Source organism: Paramisgurnus dabryanus, chromosome 19, assembly GCF_030506205.2.
Source record: "Paramisgurnus dabryanus chromosome 19, PD_genome_1.1, whole genome shotgun sequence".
Classification (NCBI taxonomy): domain Eukaryota; kingdom Metazoa; phylum Chordata; class Actinopteri; order Cypriniformes; family Cobitidae; genus Paramisgurnus; species Paramisgurnus dabryanus.
In genome coordinates, this window is record NC_133355.1 from 5656539 (window position 1) to 5673336 (window position 16798).

The following is a 16798-nucleotide window of genomic DNA, read 5'->3' on the forward strand; positions in this document are numbered from 1 at the left end:
GTAAAGCTCATTCATGACTCCCATTTCGCGTATTCGCTATTATACTAGCATCTATGGTTTTCAAAAGCGGTAAACTCACCGTGTCATATTCAGCACCAAGATGACTGACATATATATATTAATGAATTAAATGCAGCACCAAATAATTCCGCACCAAACCAATAGGCTCTCAGGCTGTAAACTAAAAAATTAAAACGACTGAACAAATCAAACGAACGCAAGCAAGCAAGCACGGAGGCCCCTATTGGCCGGGGCCCCTGGGCTCAAGCCCAATGGTAAGTCCGGCCATGGTGCTATGGACCGAACCAACTCTATGGGAGGCGAGGGGAAAACTCCCTCACATGGTACAACCTATGCAGAGGCTGCGCGCTGTCAATGCGAAACGTGTGAAGTGTCATTTAAGAGAAGGTAGACTCACTAACGTGACAAATGTAAAAAATAAAAAAACTCGACCGGACCAAAAGTGAAGCGGCCCACCGGGAATTCCCCCGGTTCTCCCGATTACCCACCCCGGGCCTGCATGACGCCCCTGTTTGTAATGATACTTCTTTTGTGGCACAAATTGAGTTTCTGCACGAAAGCGCCCCCTGGCTTTTGAATGTGGCGGCATTTCACCGTAATTCATTCACATTCATTCATTGAGAAAACGCGCATTTGCCCGATTAATTGTCACAACCCTAGCATATATATATATATACATATATATATATATACATATATATATACATATATATATATATATATATACATATATATATACATATACATATATATATATATATATACATATACATATATATATATATATATATACATATACATATATATATATATATATATACATATACATATATATATATATATATATATACATATACATATATATATATATACATATATATATATATATATATACATATATATATATATATATATATATATATATATATATATATATATATATATATATATATATATATATATATACATATATACATATATACGTATATATATATATATATATATATATATATATATATATGTATATATGTATATATATATGTATATATGTATATATGTATATATATATATATATATATATATATATACGTATATATATATATATATATATATATATATATATACATATATATATACATATATATATATATACATATATATACGTATATATACATATATATATATACATATATATACATATATATATGCACTATTAGTGGGATCTGATGACTCAAAAGTATGTTTTAAAAATTTTTCTCTGAAGATTGATTTTGATTCTCCAAAGCATTTCTAGCATACAGTCTCAGCCACTGTTGGTCAATTTTGCCATTATATTTTTATTATGGATTTACTTTAAAAGCCCAGTCTATCAAATGAATAGATTTAGTTTGTAGAAAGATTGTACTGTGAAATGAATCATTCCAGTCTTGCAGTTTTGGAATAAATGCTTCCTTCTTTTTTTGTTTGCATTGAGAACCTAATGTTACTCTACCTCTAATAGTTAGCATTATACTTTTCAACCTTTCAGTGTTTTATTTATAAGGAAGGATTAGTTATTATCTGTTGTCACATGTTAAATTAATGATTTAATAGAACTTCTCTTGAGTAAATATTTACTAAATATTTAAAATGTATTTCACTTTATAATAACCAGTAACCCAATGAATTATTGACAAACATAACTACCAAAAACCTGTGAAATCATTAAAGAACTGTTGGGTGTTTAAGACCTAAACAAAACAACAATTTGGCGGTTTCCCTGACAGGGATTAGACTAGTCCTAGACTAAAATAAATGTAAGAGCTGTCCAAACCGAAACCTACTTGCACTGACCTATCTTAAAATACATCAGTGCCCTTTGTTTTGTCCCATAATGCAAACAAGTAATGTTTTTAGTTAGGCATGTTTGTAAAAACTAGTTATATTTCCTAATTAAACTAAGGCCTAGTCCTGGTTTAAGCTAATCCCTGTCCGGGAAACTACCCTCTTATGTTTGGTTTGTAAAGTGCAAAAACAAAAATGCTCAGAAAAGAAGAGACAAGACAAAAAAGATTCACATTTGAACCGGTTTATTGATTCACTCAACACTTGGGTGTTTTAGTTCAAGAGTGTTTCAAGAACTTTTCACGATCTCGCTCACAGCCTGAGAAGATGAGCTCACCACTTTGCCATCCACCACCTCCTCCACAATGGTTACCACTTTACGTGTAGTTGAGGAGGATGTGGATGAGGATGTGGTTGTGGAAGAGGCACTGTTAAAGCAAAGAAAAGAAATATTAAGATGCTTGACAGAAATCTCAATCCCATTTCATTTACTAGGTTAAACTCTCTCTTTAGTGACCTAAATACTTTTCTGGAGAGATTATGCATTGTGAAAAGACGCTTTACCTGACAGACTCTCCATCCAGGAGTCTTCTGTATTCTGCAATTTCCATCTCTAGTCTGGTCTTGATATCCAGCAGGATCTGGTACTCCTGACTTTGACTTTCCAGATTTGAACGAATATGACTCAGCTGCTCTTCAAGGTTGATCACCTGCCGCTGGTAGCCGGTTAACATGGCAGAGTAGCGGTTCTTTGTTTCTACCAGAGTGGCTTCCAATGATGCTTTCTATTAGGAGAAAGTTACTCTTTTAATAAACTGTGTCATGTGACAACACTTCAAAAGATTCATCACTTTATGTGCTTGCTTACCATACTGAGTTGTGATTGTAGTTCGATTTCAAGACTCTGGAGTGTGCGCTTAACTTCTGTGATTTCCGATCTGGATGTTTGAAGGGTTTCTGTGCTGACAGCGACTTCCTTGTTAAGCTCTTCAGTCTATGAGAGACAATCAAAGCAGTGAGATAAATCCCAAATTGATGTTGTTCACAACACTGATTCTTTTCATTAAAAACAAAGTAAATGCATATTCATTTTACCTTGACCTGGAACCAAGCCTCAAGATCTTTACGGTTCTTAGCTGCAACGGCCTCGTAATGTTCACGGATTTCAGCCATGACTTTTGTAAGGTCTTCCTGTGGTGCTGCATCAACCTCTACGTTGACCTGTCCACCCATCTGGCTGCGTGCCACCAAGAGTTCCTACAGATGCAAAAATCTGTAAGCCTGACTTGCATCAAAACACGTGACACTGTTTTAAACATTTTTGCCACACTCGTTACCTCTTCATGGTTCTTCTTGAGGTAGATCAGCTCTTCTTTTAGACTCTCAATCTGCATCTCAAGATTAGATCTCTCCAGTGTCAGCTCATCCAGCACTCTCCTCAAGCCAGCAATGTCTGCCTCGACCGACTGTCTCATGCTTAGCTCATTCTCATACCTGCAGGGGAATTAAATCAGTATAAATGCTTTGGACGTTTTAGAGACAATTTTGAAGTGGATGTGCTGTGCCAGTTTCTGGCTAGTTTATATGTGGACTTACTTGACTTTAAAGTCATCTGCAGCCAGCTTGGCATTGTCAATGCTGAGGTAGATTCCTCCATTAACACAAGTGGCATGTTGAATCTTCAGGAGCACAAAACACATAATAAAACATTGTACTTAAGAAATACTGTATTTTTAAATGCATACAACATAGAAATTAAGTAAGAAGAATGATAGGATGATAAGAATTGGCAAATTTTTGTCTCTAGTTAATTGAATGATTGTCTTGGCTAAATAAACTATGTATCTACTGTTACCACATACCTTGCCCTGGAGATCACTGATAGTAGCATAGTAGGCACTGTAGTCACGAGCACCGGGTGTAGTCTTGCTGTCCAGGAACTGGCGGATCTTCAGTTCAAGGTCAGCATTAGCCTTCTCAAGAGATCGCACCTTCTCCAGGTAGGTGGCCAGACGGTCATTGAGGTTTTGCATGGTGGCTTTTTCATTTGCAGACACATCCACAGCATCAGACAGGTTAAAGCCACCAGCTGATCCACCACCGGCAGCAAAGGAACGTGAAGCAGAAGCACTGGAGATACGAACCCCAGATCCTCCAGCACCACCATACACGCTTCCGCTACCCATCGTCGACATACGGACACCTCCACTACTAGACAAAGAGGAGCGAGAGAAGGTGCGGCTGGAGTAAGACATCTTGCTGCTGTTCTTTGCTCTGGCTGGAGAATGAGTGAATGAGCAGTGAGTGAAGTCAACAGGACCCTCGTTCCTTTTATGTGGATGGATGGGGGAGGGATTGCAGAGATTGCCTGAGGAGGAGGAGAGTGAAACCAAAGCCCCATTGCCCAAGGCTGCAGGTGTGACTAAAGAAAACTTTGAATGGTATGTTTGTGGTATTCATTGGAAGTTAACAGTTAAAGTTGATTAAGGTAATTTACGTCAACTAAGGCCTTTGGCAATCGTGTTTTTAGTACAAAGTTTAAAATGCAAAAAGTTTATGCATAAATGTTGAAATCAGCAGTGAGTGCATAGTTGCTCTCAGGGCTGTGGGTTCAAGGACTAGAGGAGCTCAGAACGGGTATTGTCAGATCCCGAAATGTAACCTTTTTTTTTGGACAATCAGCTTTTTCTGTACAAGGCACAAAAGCCTAGAGTTGTTTATCCACAGAACTGAAAGGAGAATTAAATTGGGTCCTTTTCAAATACAAACATGTCAAAAATGTGAGCACTGAATGTCACCTTCGTTGTGTAATACTGTATTATTATGTTAATTTTAATCATTTATTTTTTTAATTTTGTAAAGGCCCACTAGGGACTGATATTGAGAATTAGCCTCCGCTAAAATGTTGTAACATGAGCTTATGTAACATACTTGTCCCTATTCAAATAAATGTAAAATAAAATGCCCAAAATGACTGAGCATGTCCTGAGCATTCCTTATACATACAATGTGCTTTCTAAAAGACAAAACTGATCATTATCACATCCAAAACCTGTTTAAGGCTGCTATACCTGCTTTTTCTTGTTGTACATATCAATATAGTTCAGTAGTTCTCTTGTTTAGTGTGAATCTACTGCTCTCAATGCAAATACAGCAGGTTTCATATGAATCCGTTCAATACAAGATAAATGTAGTTAATAGCATTTGAGCCATGTTAACTAAACCCTTACATTTACTTGTTTTGCAGACATTTTTATTCAAAGTGAGTCACAAGTAAGAAACATCAGCAGGCCAACAATATGTTTATACTATTGGAATGGAAAGTTTCAAAAGCAAGCTAAAGTATCACAAAAGCTAAAGCAAATATGAAAAGCAGGAAAGTAAACAAAATGGAGAGTTTTTTCTGTAAATATAGAGGGTGTGGCTTTCCTTCTTCGATATTTTATAAAAAAATATCATTAGTTGCTAAAAGTATAAACAAAGTTTATTTTAGTTCACATACCGCAATAAGACCATATTAATAAAATATGTACTACTATGGTAATTAAAAAATCGACTCAAAAGTTACATTTTCTAAAGTGAACATGCAGCTATTCCAACTTTTGTTATGTTATGCAGAAAGTTGAATAAGTTCATGCAAGAAATGCCATGAATTAATGATTAATAAATTATGGATCATCTGTTACTAATACTAAAATTAGACTAGACCAGTGAATATAAGAGCTAATGTGCATTGTATTTGTTCAAATTGCAACATTTAGTTTCATTTAGTCTACAATTTAATCAAAATGGTGTAACTTAAGCATTCTGGTCGACTTGCCTCTACAAGTATGTTCGCGTGTTTGCACTTTGCTGTTAAACCTGCCTCGCTATATCAAAGGGTTTCTCACAAAGGCCATCCATTATCAAAATCACTAATACATTTTTAATGTAATTTCGATTTACAAAATATAAACCTTTCCAGATTACGGCGATATTTATGTCCACCATTTTGGGAAGGTCAAAATCCAGTTTTAATAAAAGTAGGCGTGGCAATAACAATTTGCATTGTGGTTCCACTCTCTTTCCACATATCACAAAATTTGGTTTGTCGCATACAATTCTGCACAGTTTATATCTGAAAAACTAAACAGAGTATTAGGTGACATTGATTGTTTTTTATTGATATTTTATTGATGGAAAATTAACCATGGTTTTAATACAGTTAAAACCCTCAATAGACCAACAATTTTCGTAAGGGAACACGTGGTTTGCATGATGGGTCTACACTAGCGGCCAAAAGTTTTGGGACACTTGACTAAAATGATAACTGTGATCTTAAAAATCATTTAATCTGAAGGTGTATGGTCAAATGCTTGAAATTACTTTTGTAGACAAAAATATACCTGTGCCAAACAGATTAATTTCTGTTATTAGAAAACTAAAATTTTTGTTAAAAATATAATTTTTTGAAATAGATGACTTGCACTGAATATTGAAGAAAAAGCAGCCGATACGAGCCCAGATTAAATATGAACTCCTTCTATACTAAAAAATTCAATTTAAAATTCAACCTAAATTTGAGAAGCTTCTTGAAAAAATGGCATGCATACGTTTGTGCAATTTCTAGTCAAAGGGTGACTGCACTTGAGATAATAAATATAACAGAGTTTTGATTTATTTTGGATGCTTTTAGTCACCAACATGATTCTCACAGTTACATTTGTGTTATGCCTTAGTTTGGACAAGTTTATTATTATTCTGTAATATGGAAAAAATATAAATAAAGAACGAGTGAGTGTCCCCAAAATGGGTTAACTATAGTAACCATATTCATTTGGTTATATTTACAATGAAACCATAATTTAAATGTACTATAATCAAACAATAACTACAGTTGAGTTATGGTATGCATAGTAAAACTATTGTAATACAAATGGTAATCAATCTGGCAAAAAACAAATCTTCTACTTTTTGCTATCATAAACAAAAAAAAATGGCTTATTTTCCTAATGCATAGTTCTTCAAATTATCAGATGTAGCAATATACAGTAGTTTGTAGATGTTACATAGCCACCACCTGGTCGTACCTGATATTGAACAACCGATGCCTGCCAAAAAAAATTAAATGCCACATTAGAATGGCTGTTGATTTTTTAATTTAACACTGTCATTCTGTTATCTACCAGCAGATGGTAACAGGAAAGGTTAGCTGTTCATTCCAGATGTCTCACTTTTAGCTTAGTAAGGGCTCAGGGGTGAGAGGCCTACCTGAAACAAACAGGGAATATGATATTTGACTTTGGTAAAGGATTTAGGCCTATTCATTTAAAAGCTTAAAGTTAGGTTTAATTAAAGTAATTTAACCTAACGGGTTGGACTTCTGTCTCTTTGACCCAATGCTGGGTTAAAAATAACGTATTGAAGGCAAAGAGTTTCCCGTCATGCATCATGTTTTGGATGTAAATTGTGAGACTTTTACCCAAACCTCGCAAGATGGCGTGGACACTTTTAGTGCAAAGACCGCAAGTGTGGGTATTTCGACGCACCCTAAGTTTTCCTAACTTGAATGGGTGAATTTCCTTAAAAGCAAAATAAATTGTGTTTAAAACACTATCACAAACATATTTAATTTTTTTACTTAACAACTTGGAGCAAGTGATAAGAATGTGAGTTTTTATAGGAAAATCTATAAGCTTTTCCAAAACCTAGGTTTGCTTTACATTTGCTTGTTTTGCAGATGCTTTTATCGGAAGCGACTTACAGGTCATTCAATCTATACATTTTTTTCATCAGTAGGTGTGATCCCTGGCAATTGAACCCCTGACCTTTGCATTGCTAACGGTATGCTCTAATGGTTCATAGATATATTCACTAGATGTCGCCTTGGGGTTCTAAGCATGCGTCAAAACTACCGCCATCTGGGAACAGGGGTCTTGCCATAGGAAATATCGCTGCTATCTCTGCCTGTGCTTCGAATTCATGGACGATGCAGGACTTTGTGCAGCGTATGGATGTAAGGCCTACTAGCACTAGGCATTATAGTTAGAAAAAGTAGATTTCTTAATATGTTTCTTAAAATTTTCTCTGGACTCAATGCTAAATACTAACCATTGGAACGAACCAAAAAAAGAAAAAAACCTAGAAAATCGCATTCATGACGATTTATGGTGATTTTATTTCTGTTACACCTTTGCCTACATTGACGCTGATGCATCCCCTGTTTCAAGATGGTGGCTCTATTTGACACATTTGTTCCAATGAACTGCCGTGGCCAAGGCGACAACAAGTGTATTTATGCTAACGGTTGAGCTACAAGAACTTTACCTTTGTGGCCACTAGCTGGCTACTGGACACTTACTGACATTTACTTTGTTTATTTTTTTATATGTTTTATTTATTTACATGTATTTTTTGGCTATGAATAATTATGTAATTAGGTTTAGCGTTACTGTGTGCATTACAGCTTTTCACACTACGCTTATGCGCTTTAAACCGTTTTTAACCCTGGATCAAGGAGGGCTTAACACTTCTAATCTAATTTTGAAGTGAGGTTATCCCTGAAAGTATCCTAGGGTTATATAAACCATGAGTTAGCATTGATTTTATGTTATGACTCAATACTTAGCAACAGACATTCAATCAGAAACTAAAGAGCACATGCCTCATATCACACAGTCTGTGTACTGAAAACACCCGAATTGGAGTGGAAATAGACATCCGAAGAGACTTAAAGCTCCCGTTCTTTCTGTGATTTTGAAGCTTTGATTGTGTTTATAGTTTGCAATATAACGTATTCGTGTTTCACGTGAAAAAACGCGGTATTTTTCACACCATTTACTTATCTGTATAATATACGTAACAAGTTCTGATTGTGTAGTTTGTTTAGTGTGTTGTGATTCGATAACAGCTTAGCTTAGCTGAGCCGTTTGAGCCAAAGCTGGTGACTGACGTATTCATGTGGGCGGAGTTTAGTCAAAAAAAACGTTTTACTGACGTCATTAAAGCAGGAAATAGAGGGTTGTAGTCCAAACCGGCCGTTCGCTGTCGGCTTGTAAAGAGGAATTCTGTTAAAGAAAATATAACGCCTGGCAGTGAACTTTGAGCTTTATCATTTTACAGGTATTATTTATGCTATTATAGCAACATTACACACTAACTAGGGTTTTAAAAAATGGGATCAGGAAGATCGTGACCTTTAAAACTTAAATACTGTCACCGATCTTAAATCAGGCAGTTTGAGTTCAATTTTAATTCAATCATGAACGTTGACACAGAGTTTAGGAATGCACAGAGTGAAACCCCAGATTATGAATATCCAGGGTTATCTCTTAACCCCTGGTTAAGTATGAACAGTATGCAACATGAAACAGATAACTCAGGGTTCCGTGTTCTTTGGGTTAACTATATCCAGTGCTCAAATTTCAGTGTAGCAGTTTTTAATTGATAATAGGTAATTCATATAATACAATAACACATAATGAAAAAACAAGACACAAAGGCAAAAATTCACGTTTGAACCAGTTTAATGGTTTTAAGCACTCAAGAGCTTTTGTGCTGTTTCTTGTTACACTTTTTCTCACTTTTTCTCGGTCACAGCCTTGCTGGTCGAGCTGACGACCACTCCATCTTTCACCTCTTCTATAACAGTAATAACTTTGCGTGTTGTTGATGATGTTGATGATGAGCCCCCTCCTGATGATGTTGAGGTTAAGGTTCTATAGTATAGAGAAACAATATAGATGTTTTAATGACAAATTGGGACATGAAATTTATTTTCTAAAAGCGGTTTTGATGAGACTCACCCAGAAGCTTCTCCATCCAGGAGTCTTCTGTATTCTGCGATCTCCATCTCCAGTCTGGTCTTAATATCCAGAAGCACCTGGTATTCCTGACTTTGACGCTCCAGATCTCCACGAAGTTTAATCAGCTGCTCTTCCGTGGATGTTACCTGACTCTGTAAGCGTGTTAACTGAGCAGAGTATCGGTTCTTCGTGTCTGCCAGAGTGGCTTCTAATGACGATTTCTGTAAGATAGAGATTATTATTCCATACGCTGCATGACAAGACAGAACAGCAATTATCTAAATCGATCTGATCGCATACGTACCATACTGAGTTGTGACTGTAGTTCAATTTCCAGTCCTTGTAGCGTGCGTTTAAGCTCTGTCAATTCCGTTTTTGTCGTTTGGATGACTTCTGTGCTTGTGGAGACTTCTTTGCTGATTTCTTCCGACTAGGAGAGAATCCGTAGCAAAGCAATTAGACTTTTGTTGTTGCCGAGAACAACACTTTTGACAAACATCAGGAGATTAGATTTTACCTTGGCCTGGAACCAGTTCTCAAGCTCTCTACGTTGTTTAGCTGCAATGCCCTCGTAATGCTCCCGGATTTCGGCCATGACTTTGGCGAGGTCTTCCTGTGGTGCTGCGTCGACCTCCACGTTAACCTGTCCACCCATCTGACCGCGTGCCGCCAAGAGTTCCTAAGGATGCAAAAATCTGTAAGCCTGACTTGCATCAAAACACATGACAGTGTTTAATCATTTTTGCCACATCTCTTACCTCCTCGTGGTTCTTCTTGAGGAAGATCAGCTCTTCTTTTAGACTCTCAATCTGCATCTCAAGATTAGATCTGTCCATTGTCAACTCATCCAGCGCTCTTCTCAAGCCAGCAATGTCTGCCTCGACCGACTGTCTCATGCTGAGCTCGTTCTCATATCTGCGCAGAAATGCAATCGTTAGAAATTATCCAGATGTATAGCATTGATAGTGTATAGTTTTCATGTGGACTTACTTGACCCTAAAGTCATCTGCAGCCAGCTTAGCATTGTCAATGCTGAGGTAGATTCCTCCATTTATACGAGTTGCATCCTGGATCTTTAAGATAGGAAATTATAAACAGACGTGTTATAAACAATAATTTTGTAATTCAAAATGTTTTTATACTTAACATTGTTGATAATTTTTGCACAATAGTCATTTTCCATTTAAGGGATGTTGTATGTATTATTGGTTTAAAGAATACTATTATAAAAGCACATACTTTGGCCTGGAGATCACTGATAGTGGCATAGTATGCACTGTAGTCACGAGCAGCGGGCGATGTCTTGCTCTCCAGGAACTGGCGGATCTTCAGCTCAAGTTCAGCATTAGCCTTCTCAAGAGATCGCACCTTCTCCAAGTAGGTGGCCAGACGGTCATTGAGGTTTTGCATGGTGGCTTTCTCATTTGTAGACACATCCAAGGAATCCTCCAGGTTGAAGCCACCACCACCAAATCCACCACCACCAAATCCAGCACCCCCTCCATATCCAGAACCACCTCCATATCCAGAACCCCCTCCATATCCTCCTCCAGATGAGAAGGAACGTGAAGCAGAGGCACTGGAAATACGAGTACCAGACCCTCCGGCACCACCGTATACGCTGCCGGAACGCATGCTCCCTCCCATACGGCCGCCTCCTCCACCAGACGTGGAGTAACGAGTGGACCCTCCTGATGAAAAGCGCATAGACATGGTTCTGGAGAAGGTTTGTTGATGTTCTTTACTCTTGACTGGAAAGCATGTAAGAGTGAACTAAAATCAATCCATGATCCTTTTATGTGGAATAAACCAGGGAGGGAACCATCAGGATGGGCGTTGTGGATTTTCCAAAGAGGTGGGGAGAGAAAACATTGCTTCACTCTGCCACACACGACCTCACATACACTCACCAAGCATTCGGAGAGCAGTATGACATGAGAATATAGGTTTCTTTGTTTGGGTTGCATTAGCAGCTATGTGTTTACTATGAAGCCACTGTCAAATCGTTACAAGTATGCATAAGCCTTGGATTTGGACTGCATTGTTCTTGGTTTGGCAACGCTGCCATCAGGGAGTAGTCTGTACAAGGTGCACAAATGCCACCCATTAAATGTTGATGTGCTTGACAAGGAAGTAACCAAGTAAAACAGTAATCCAATATATGTAACAGCAAATATTGCACCTCTTTGCAATACTTTACTTTGCACCTCTAATACAGTTAGAAGGTTTTATGAGCTTTTGCCAAAATTATTTAATGTAAACTTATAAAGTTTATACAGAGGCATCTTTGTATGACACCAGAGCAAACAAGGCGTGGAATCACATATCCTCGCATACGAGGTCAAATGTTGTCCAAAAATATGCTCCTCTTATAATAAAAAAGCAATTTAATGAAATGAAAAGTGTAGATTACAGCTTTTTGTTTTTGCAGCGTTGAACATTACAATCAAGTGAATCAAACTGTTTTTGTAATTTATATTGTGTATATAGCCTACTTTAAGTAATTAAAAATTACATTAATTTTATAACATAAATCAGGTGTAAATGCATTAATGGCACAATTGATCAGCATTAAAAAGAACATAAATAAACATAAAGTCCATTTCAGATGTTTTTTTCTGACAAAATTTCTGTTTAAATTAACTCATACATAAAAGTTAGTCAACATATTTATTATGGTGGTTTTTACATGAATGCAAGAGGGGCTCAGATTGCTGGGAGTGCTACGGAAAAGACTAAACATAATGTCTGTTCTGCATACATTTCTGTCAGCTGTGCACACTTAAAAAAAATAAACAAAATTGGACGCCCCTGAGTTCACACCAAAAACACAATTCAACATGAATGTTGCATTTTTTTTCTTTCACAGGTTTTGCAAAACAACCTTTATTTCTTTTGTAGCTGAGGGGAAAACAGTGCCACATAAAGTCAAACAAGAAAAAACGAGAGTCATTGCCTTCAGGGTGCAAATAGTGAGACACACCCAGAAAACAAGCTGCAGCATGGACTATAGTGCATCTGTCATACACGCATGAGACATATAACAGAATGTGGAAATGAAGGATTTTATGGGTGCCGATGTTTGCATATGGGTCAAGCGCTTTAACATCAAATCTACCCAACGTGTAAAGATAAGCCTTGCTGTTGTAGTCACTAAAAGAAGAACAAAGTACAAAAACAAAAAAGAATCAGACAGAGAAAAAATGGAAACACTATATGGTAGTAAACGTTGATCATGTGATATGAGAACAAGGAAGCTCTTACTTTAACCGGGCGTTTGATAGGGTAGAAAAAAGGGCAGCAGCAAAAAATAGAAAATTTTAGTCAACTAAATCATATGATTCTTCATTTTCCGATAATAAAAAATATACTGCTGTTGTTTTCCTTGCACACAGGCTTGCTTTCATTATGTTGTGCTTATTTTGTGTTATGCACAGTACTTGTGCTTTTCATTAGTTGCACGTGTTCTTGTACACACTGTATTGTATTGTAAAAAATTGGTAACACCTAAAAAATTAAGTTGTTCTCCTACAGTGCAACATTTTTAGGTGTTACTTGAAGTATTTTTTAAAGTTGATGCAACTTTTAACTTTTTACACTGTGTTTGTGTAACTGAAATGTTGTGTGTTCATGTTTGTGTAGTCTGTGTGGTTCGATTTGTGTAGTCGGTCTATAATAGCAAGAGTGTTTATATTGAACATAGACCTGTAATGTAAACAAGCATTTATGAAGGTTGTGTCCCTGTGGAGGTGTATTGTCAGTCAGGTGGTGGATTACACTAAGTAAACCTTATATTTGTCCAAAATGTGATATTTCTTTCAATTATTTATGGCTTGTAAGTATACGGATAATTCCCAGGTGCCTGCAACATTTTATTAAATAATAATTTACACAGTTAAGGTATGATAAATAAACATATGAATGTCTAAGCATGCGTCAAAACTTCCGCCATCTGGGAACAGGGGTCTTGCCATAGGAAGTAGCTAGGTATTGCTGCTATCTCTGCCTGTGCTTCGAATTCATGGACAATGCCGGACTTTGTGCAGCGTATGGATGTAAGGCCTACTAGCACTAGGCATTATAGTTAGAAAAAGTAGATTTCTTAATATATTTCATAAAATTTTCTCTGGACTCAATGCTAAATACATGTCTAACCATTGGAACGAACCAAAAAAAAGAAAAAACCTAGAAAATCGCATTCATGACGATTTATGGTGATTTTATTTCTGTTACACCTTTGCCTACATTGACGCTGACGCATCCCCTGTTTCAAGATGGTGGCTCTATTTGACACATTTGTTCCAATGAACTGCCGTGGCCAAGGCGACATCAAGTGTATCTATGCTAACGGTTGAGCTACAAGAACTTTACCTTTGTAGCCACTAGCTGGCTACTGGACACTTACTGACATTTGTTTTATGTGTTTTATTTATTTACATTTATTTTTTGGCTATGAATAATTATGTAATTAGGTTTAGCGTTACTGTGTGTAGTATTAGCTTATTTACGGTAGTTTTGGAATACACAGGAAACGGTAGTGACATATACTGTGTGTGTTACGGTACTGAATATATAATAAAGAGTTATCAGAAGTTATGGCTGGTTGTCGCATCGTCCTCCATTACAAAGGCTGTCGTTGTGCCTATTAAACAACAGAACATGGTGTCAGAAGTGCAGAAAAGCAACTTTTAAGTGAGTTATTGAAGTCGGGACATTAGTTTCGTTTCAGTTTCGTTTTGTCCTGTCGGCCGAAGGGGGGCTGTCTGGACAAGTTCACGGCATCATCATGAATCAGTTTCAGGTTTCTCCGCCTGAGAAATTCACATTTAAAGCAGATGACTGGTTGAAATGGATAAAACGCTTCGAAAGATTTCGAATTGCGTCAGGATTGGAGACGCAGGCGGACGAAAATCAGGTGAATGCTCTGATTTACGTGATGGGTGAGGAAGCAGAAGACATATTAACTTCCATGCATTTAAGTCCCGAGGATGCGGCTGATTATGAAGTTGTGAAGCAAAGACTGAATGATCACTTCATCGCTCGCAGAAATGTGATTTTTGAGAGAGCTAAATTTAATCAGCGACAGCAAGCCGTGGGTGAGTCCGTAGATCACTTTATAACGGAACTGCATTGTTTAGCCGAGCACTGTGGGTACGGAGAGCTGCACGATGAAATGGTAAGAGATCGACTCGTTGTGGGTCTGACGGACAAAAGGCTGTCAGAACAATTACAACTAGACCCTGAATTGACACTTGAGAAAGCTGTTGTACGAGTTCGACAAAGTGAACAAGTAAAAAAACAACAAGAACTGCTCAAGTCCAACTTTAAAGGGGAAATTATAAACGAACAGTTAGACAGCGTGCAGGCTAAACAGTACAGCAATGTGAACTCAAAACAAGTGAAGCCACATTATGTACAATTTGCAAAGAAACCACCTCATGGAAAATATAAAAAGGGGATTCAGTGTTCCAGATGCGGAGACACAAGAGGCCATAACCTGCAGCTATGCCCAGCAAGAGATGCAATATGCAACCGGTGTCATAAGAAAGGACATTATGCAAAAATGTGCAAGTCAAAGAAAGTGCACGAGGTAAATATTGCCACACTAACAGAGGAAGCAGATGAAGACATTGCATTCCTAGGCTCAGTAACAACAAATCTGGCTGGAAGCCCTTGGATGACTGAGATAAAAATTGACGATTTGGAAGTAGTGTTCAAAATTGACACTGGAGCAGATGTTACAGTTGTTCCTGTGACGTTGTACAACCAGGGCCGGTTCAACAAACTGAAGCATGCTGGTAAAATTCTCCAGGGGCCAGGTAGAACGTCATTGAATGTAAAAGGGAAATTTACAGCCACCCTCAGTAAAAACAACAAATGCACAAAACAGGACGTATATGTTGTTGACGGTTTGTACATGCCATTGCTAGGCAGGCCAGCAGTCGCTGCACTTCAAATAGTAGCCAGGCTGGATGATGTCAGCTTAAGCTCAAAAGAAAGAGTGGAGCAGGAGTTTCCAAAACTCTTCAGTGGCTTAGGCAAAATGGAGGGTGAGTACAGCGTTGTGCTAAAGCCAGGGGCAAAACCTTTTTCTCTGTCAACACCTAGACGCATTTCCCTCCCTCTTTTACCAAAAGTGAAGGAAGAATTAACCCGAATGGAACAGCAGGGGGTTATTTCAAAGGTCGAAGAACCAACAGAGTGGTGTGCTCCCATGGTCGTGGTGCCGAAGCCGTCAGGGAAAGTGAGAATCTGCACAGATCTCACTGAACTGAACAGATCAGTTATGAGGGAAAAACATCCTTTGCCTTCGGTGGAGCACACGTTGGGACAACTAGCTGGAGCCAAAGTGTTTTCCAAGCTCGACGCCAATGCTGGCTTTTGGCAGGTTCCACTCTCTAAGGAATCCTCTTTGCTCACCACCTTTATTACTCCATTTGGACGATACTGTTATAACCGTCTATGCTTTGGAATCTCTTCAGCACCTGAGCATTTCCAAAAACGCATGTCCAGAATACTTGAGGGTCTGGAAGGTGTCGTCTGTCAAATGGATGACGTGCTTGTCTGGGGGTCCACTCAAAGTGAACATGACGAGAGGCTGCGACGGACGCTCTCAAGACTTCAGGAAGCAGGTGTCACTCTCAATGAGAAGTGTGAGTTTTCCAGGAGTAAAATCAAGTTTCTTGGACAAATCATTGAGGAGACGGAGGTGAGTGCAGACCCAGATAAGGTGGAAGCAATAAAAGCCATGAAACAACCATGTAATGTCAGCGAAACGAGGCGGTTTTTGGGAATGGTCAACCACCTTGGTAAATTCTTGCCACATTTGACGGAGAAAACACAACCACTCAGAGACTTATTGAGAAAGTCCAATATGTGGGTCTGGGGATCACCTCAGCAGGTGGCTTTTGAGGAAATCAAAGAGGAACTGACAAAACCTCCCGGTTTGGCGCTATATGATACAAACAAGGATACAGTAGTTTCTGCGGATGCCTCTTCATATGGGCTGGGTGCTGTTCTCCTTCAGAAGCAAGCAGAGAATGTGTGGAAACCTGTTGCGTATGCTTCAAAGTCTCTCAGTGATAAAGAGAAACGGTATGCGCAAATAGAGAAGGAGGCGCTGGCCACCACATGGGCCTGTGAGAGGTTTGCAGAGTTTCTCATTGGGA

General features: G+C 38.1%; 2 protein-coding genes across 2 annotated transcripts; both read right to left on the minus strand.

Annotated features, from left to right (window-relative positions):
- Window positions 1-2073: 2073 nt before the first annotated feature.
- LOC135775716 (keratin, type I cytoskeletal 50 kDa-like) lies at window positions 2074-4161 on the minus strand. The gene is made up of 7 exons (XM_065286152.1): window positions 3708-4161; window positions 3442-3524; window positions 3183-3339; window positions 2941-3102; window positions 2714-2839; window positions 2410-2630; window positions 2074-2273 (listed from the first exon to the last, which is right to left on the minus strand). The coding sequence occupies exons 1-7, from the start codon at window positions 4098-4100 to the stop codon at window positions 2135-2137; spliced, it is 1281 nt and encodes a 426-aa protein (XP_065142224.1). The 5' UTR covers window positions 4101-4161; the 3' UTR covers window positions 2074-2134.
- Window positions 4162-9332: 5171 nt separating this feature from the next.
- Window positions 9333-11400, minus strand: LOC135775729 (keratin, type I cytoskeletal 50 kDa-like). Its single transcript, XM_065286174.1, has 7 exons — window positions 10869-11400; window positions 10620-10702; window positions 10388-10544; window positions 10147-10308; window positions 9934-10059; window positions 9630-9850; window positions 9333-9542 (listed from the first exon to the last, which is right to left on the minus strand). The coding sequence occupies exons 1-7, from the start codon at window positions 11340-11342 to the stop codon at window positions 9404-9406; spliced, it is 1362 nt and encodes a 453-aa protein (XP_065142246.1). The 5' UTR covers window positions 11343-11400; the 3' UTR covers window positions 9333-9403.
- Between the last annotated feature and the right edge of the window lie 5398 nt (window positions 11401-16798).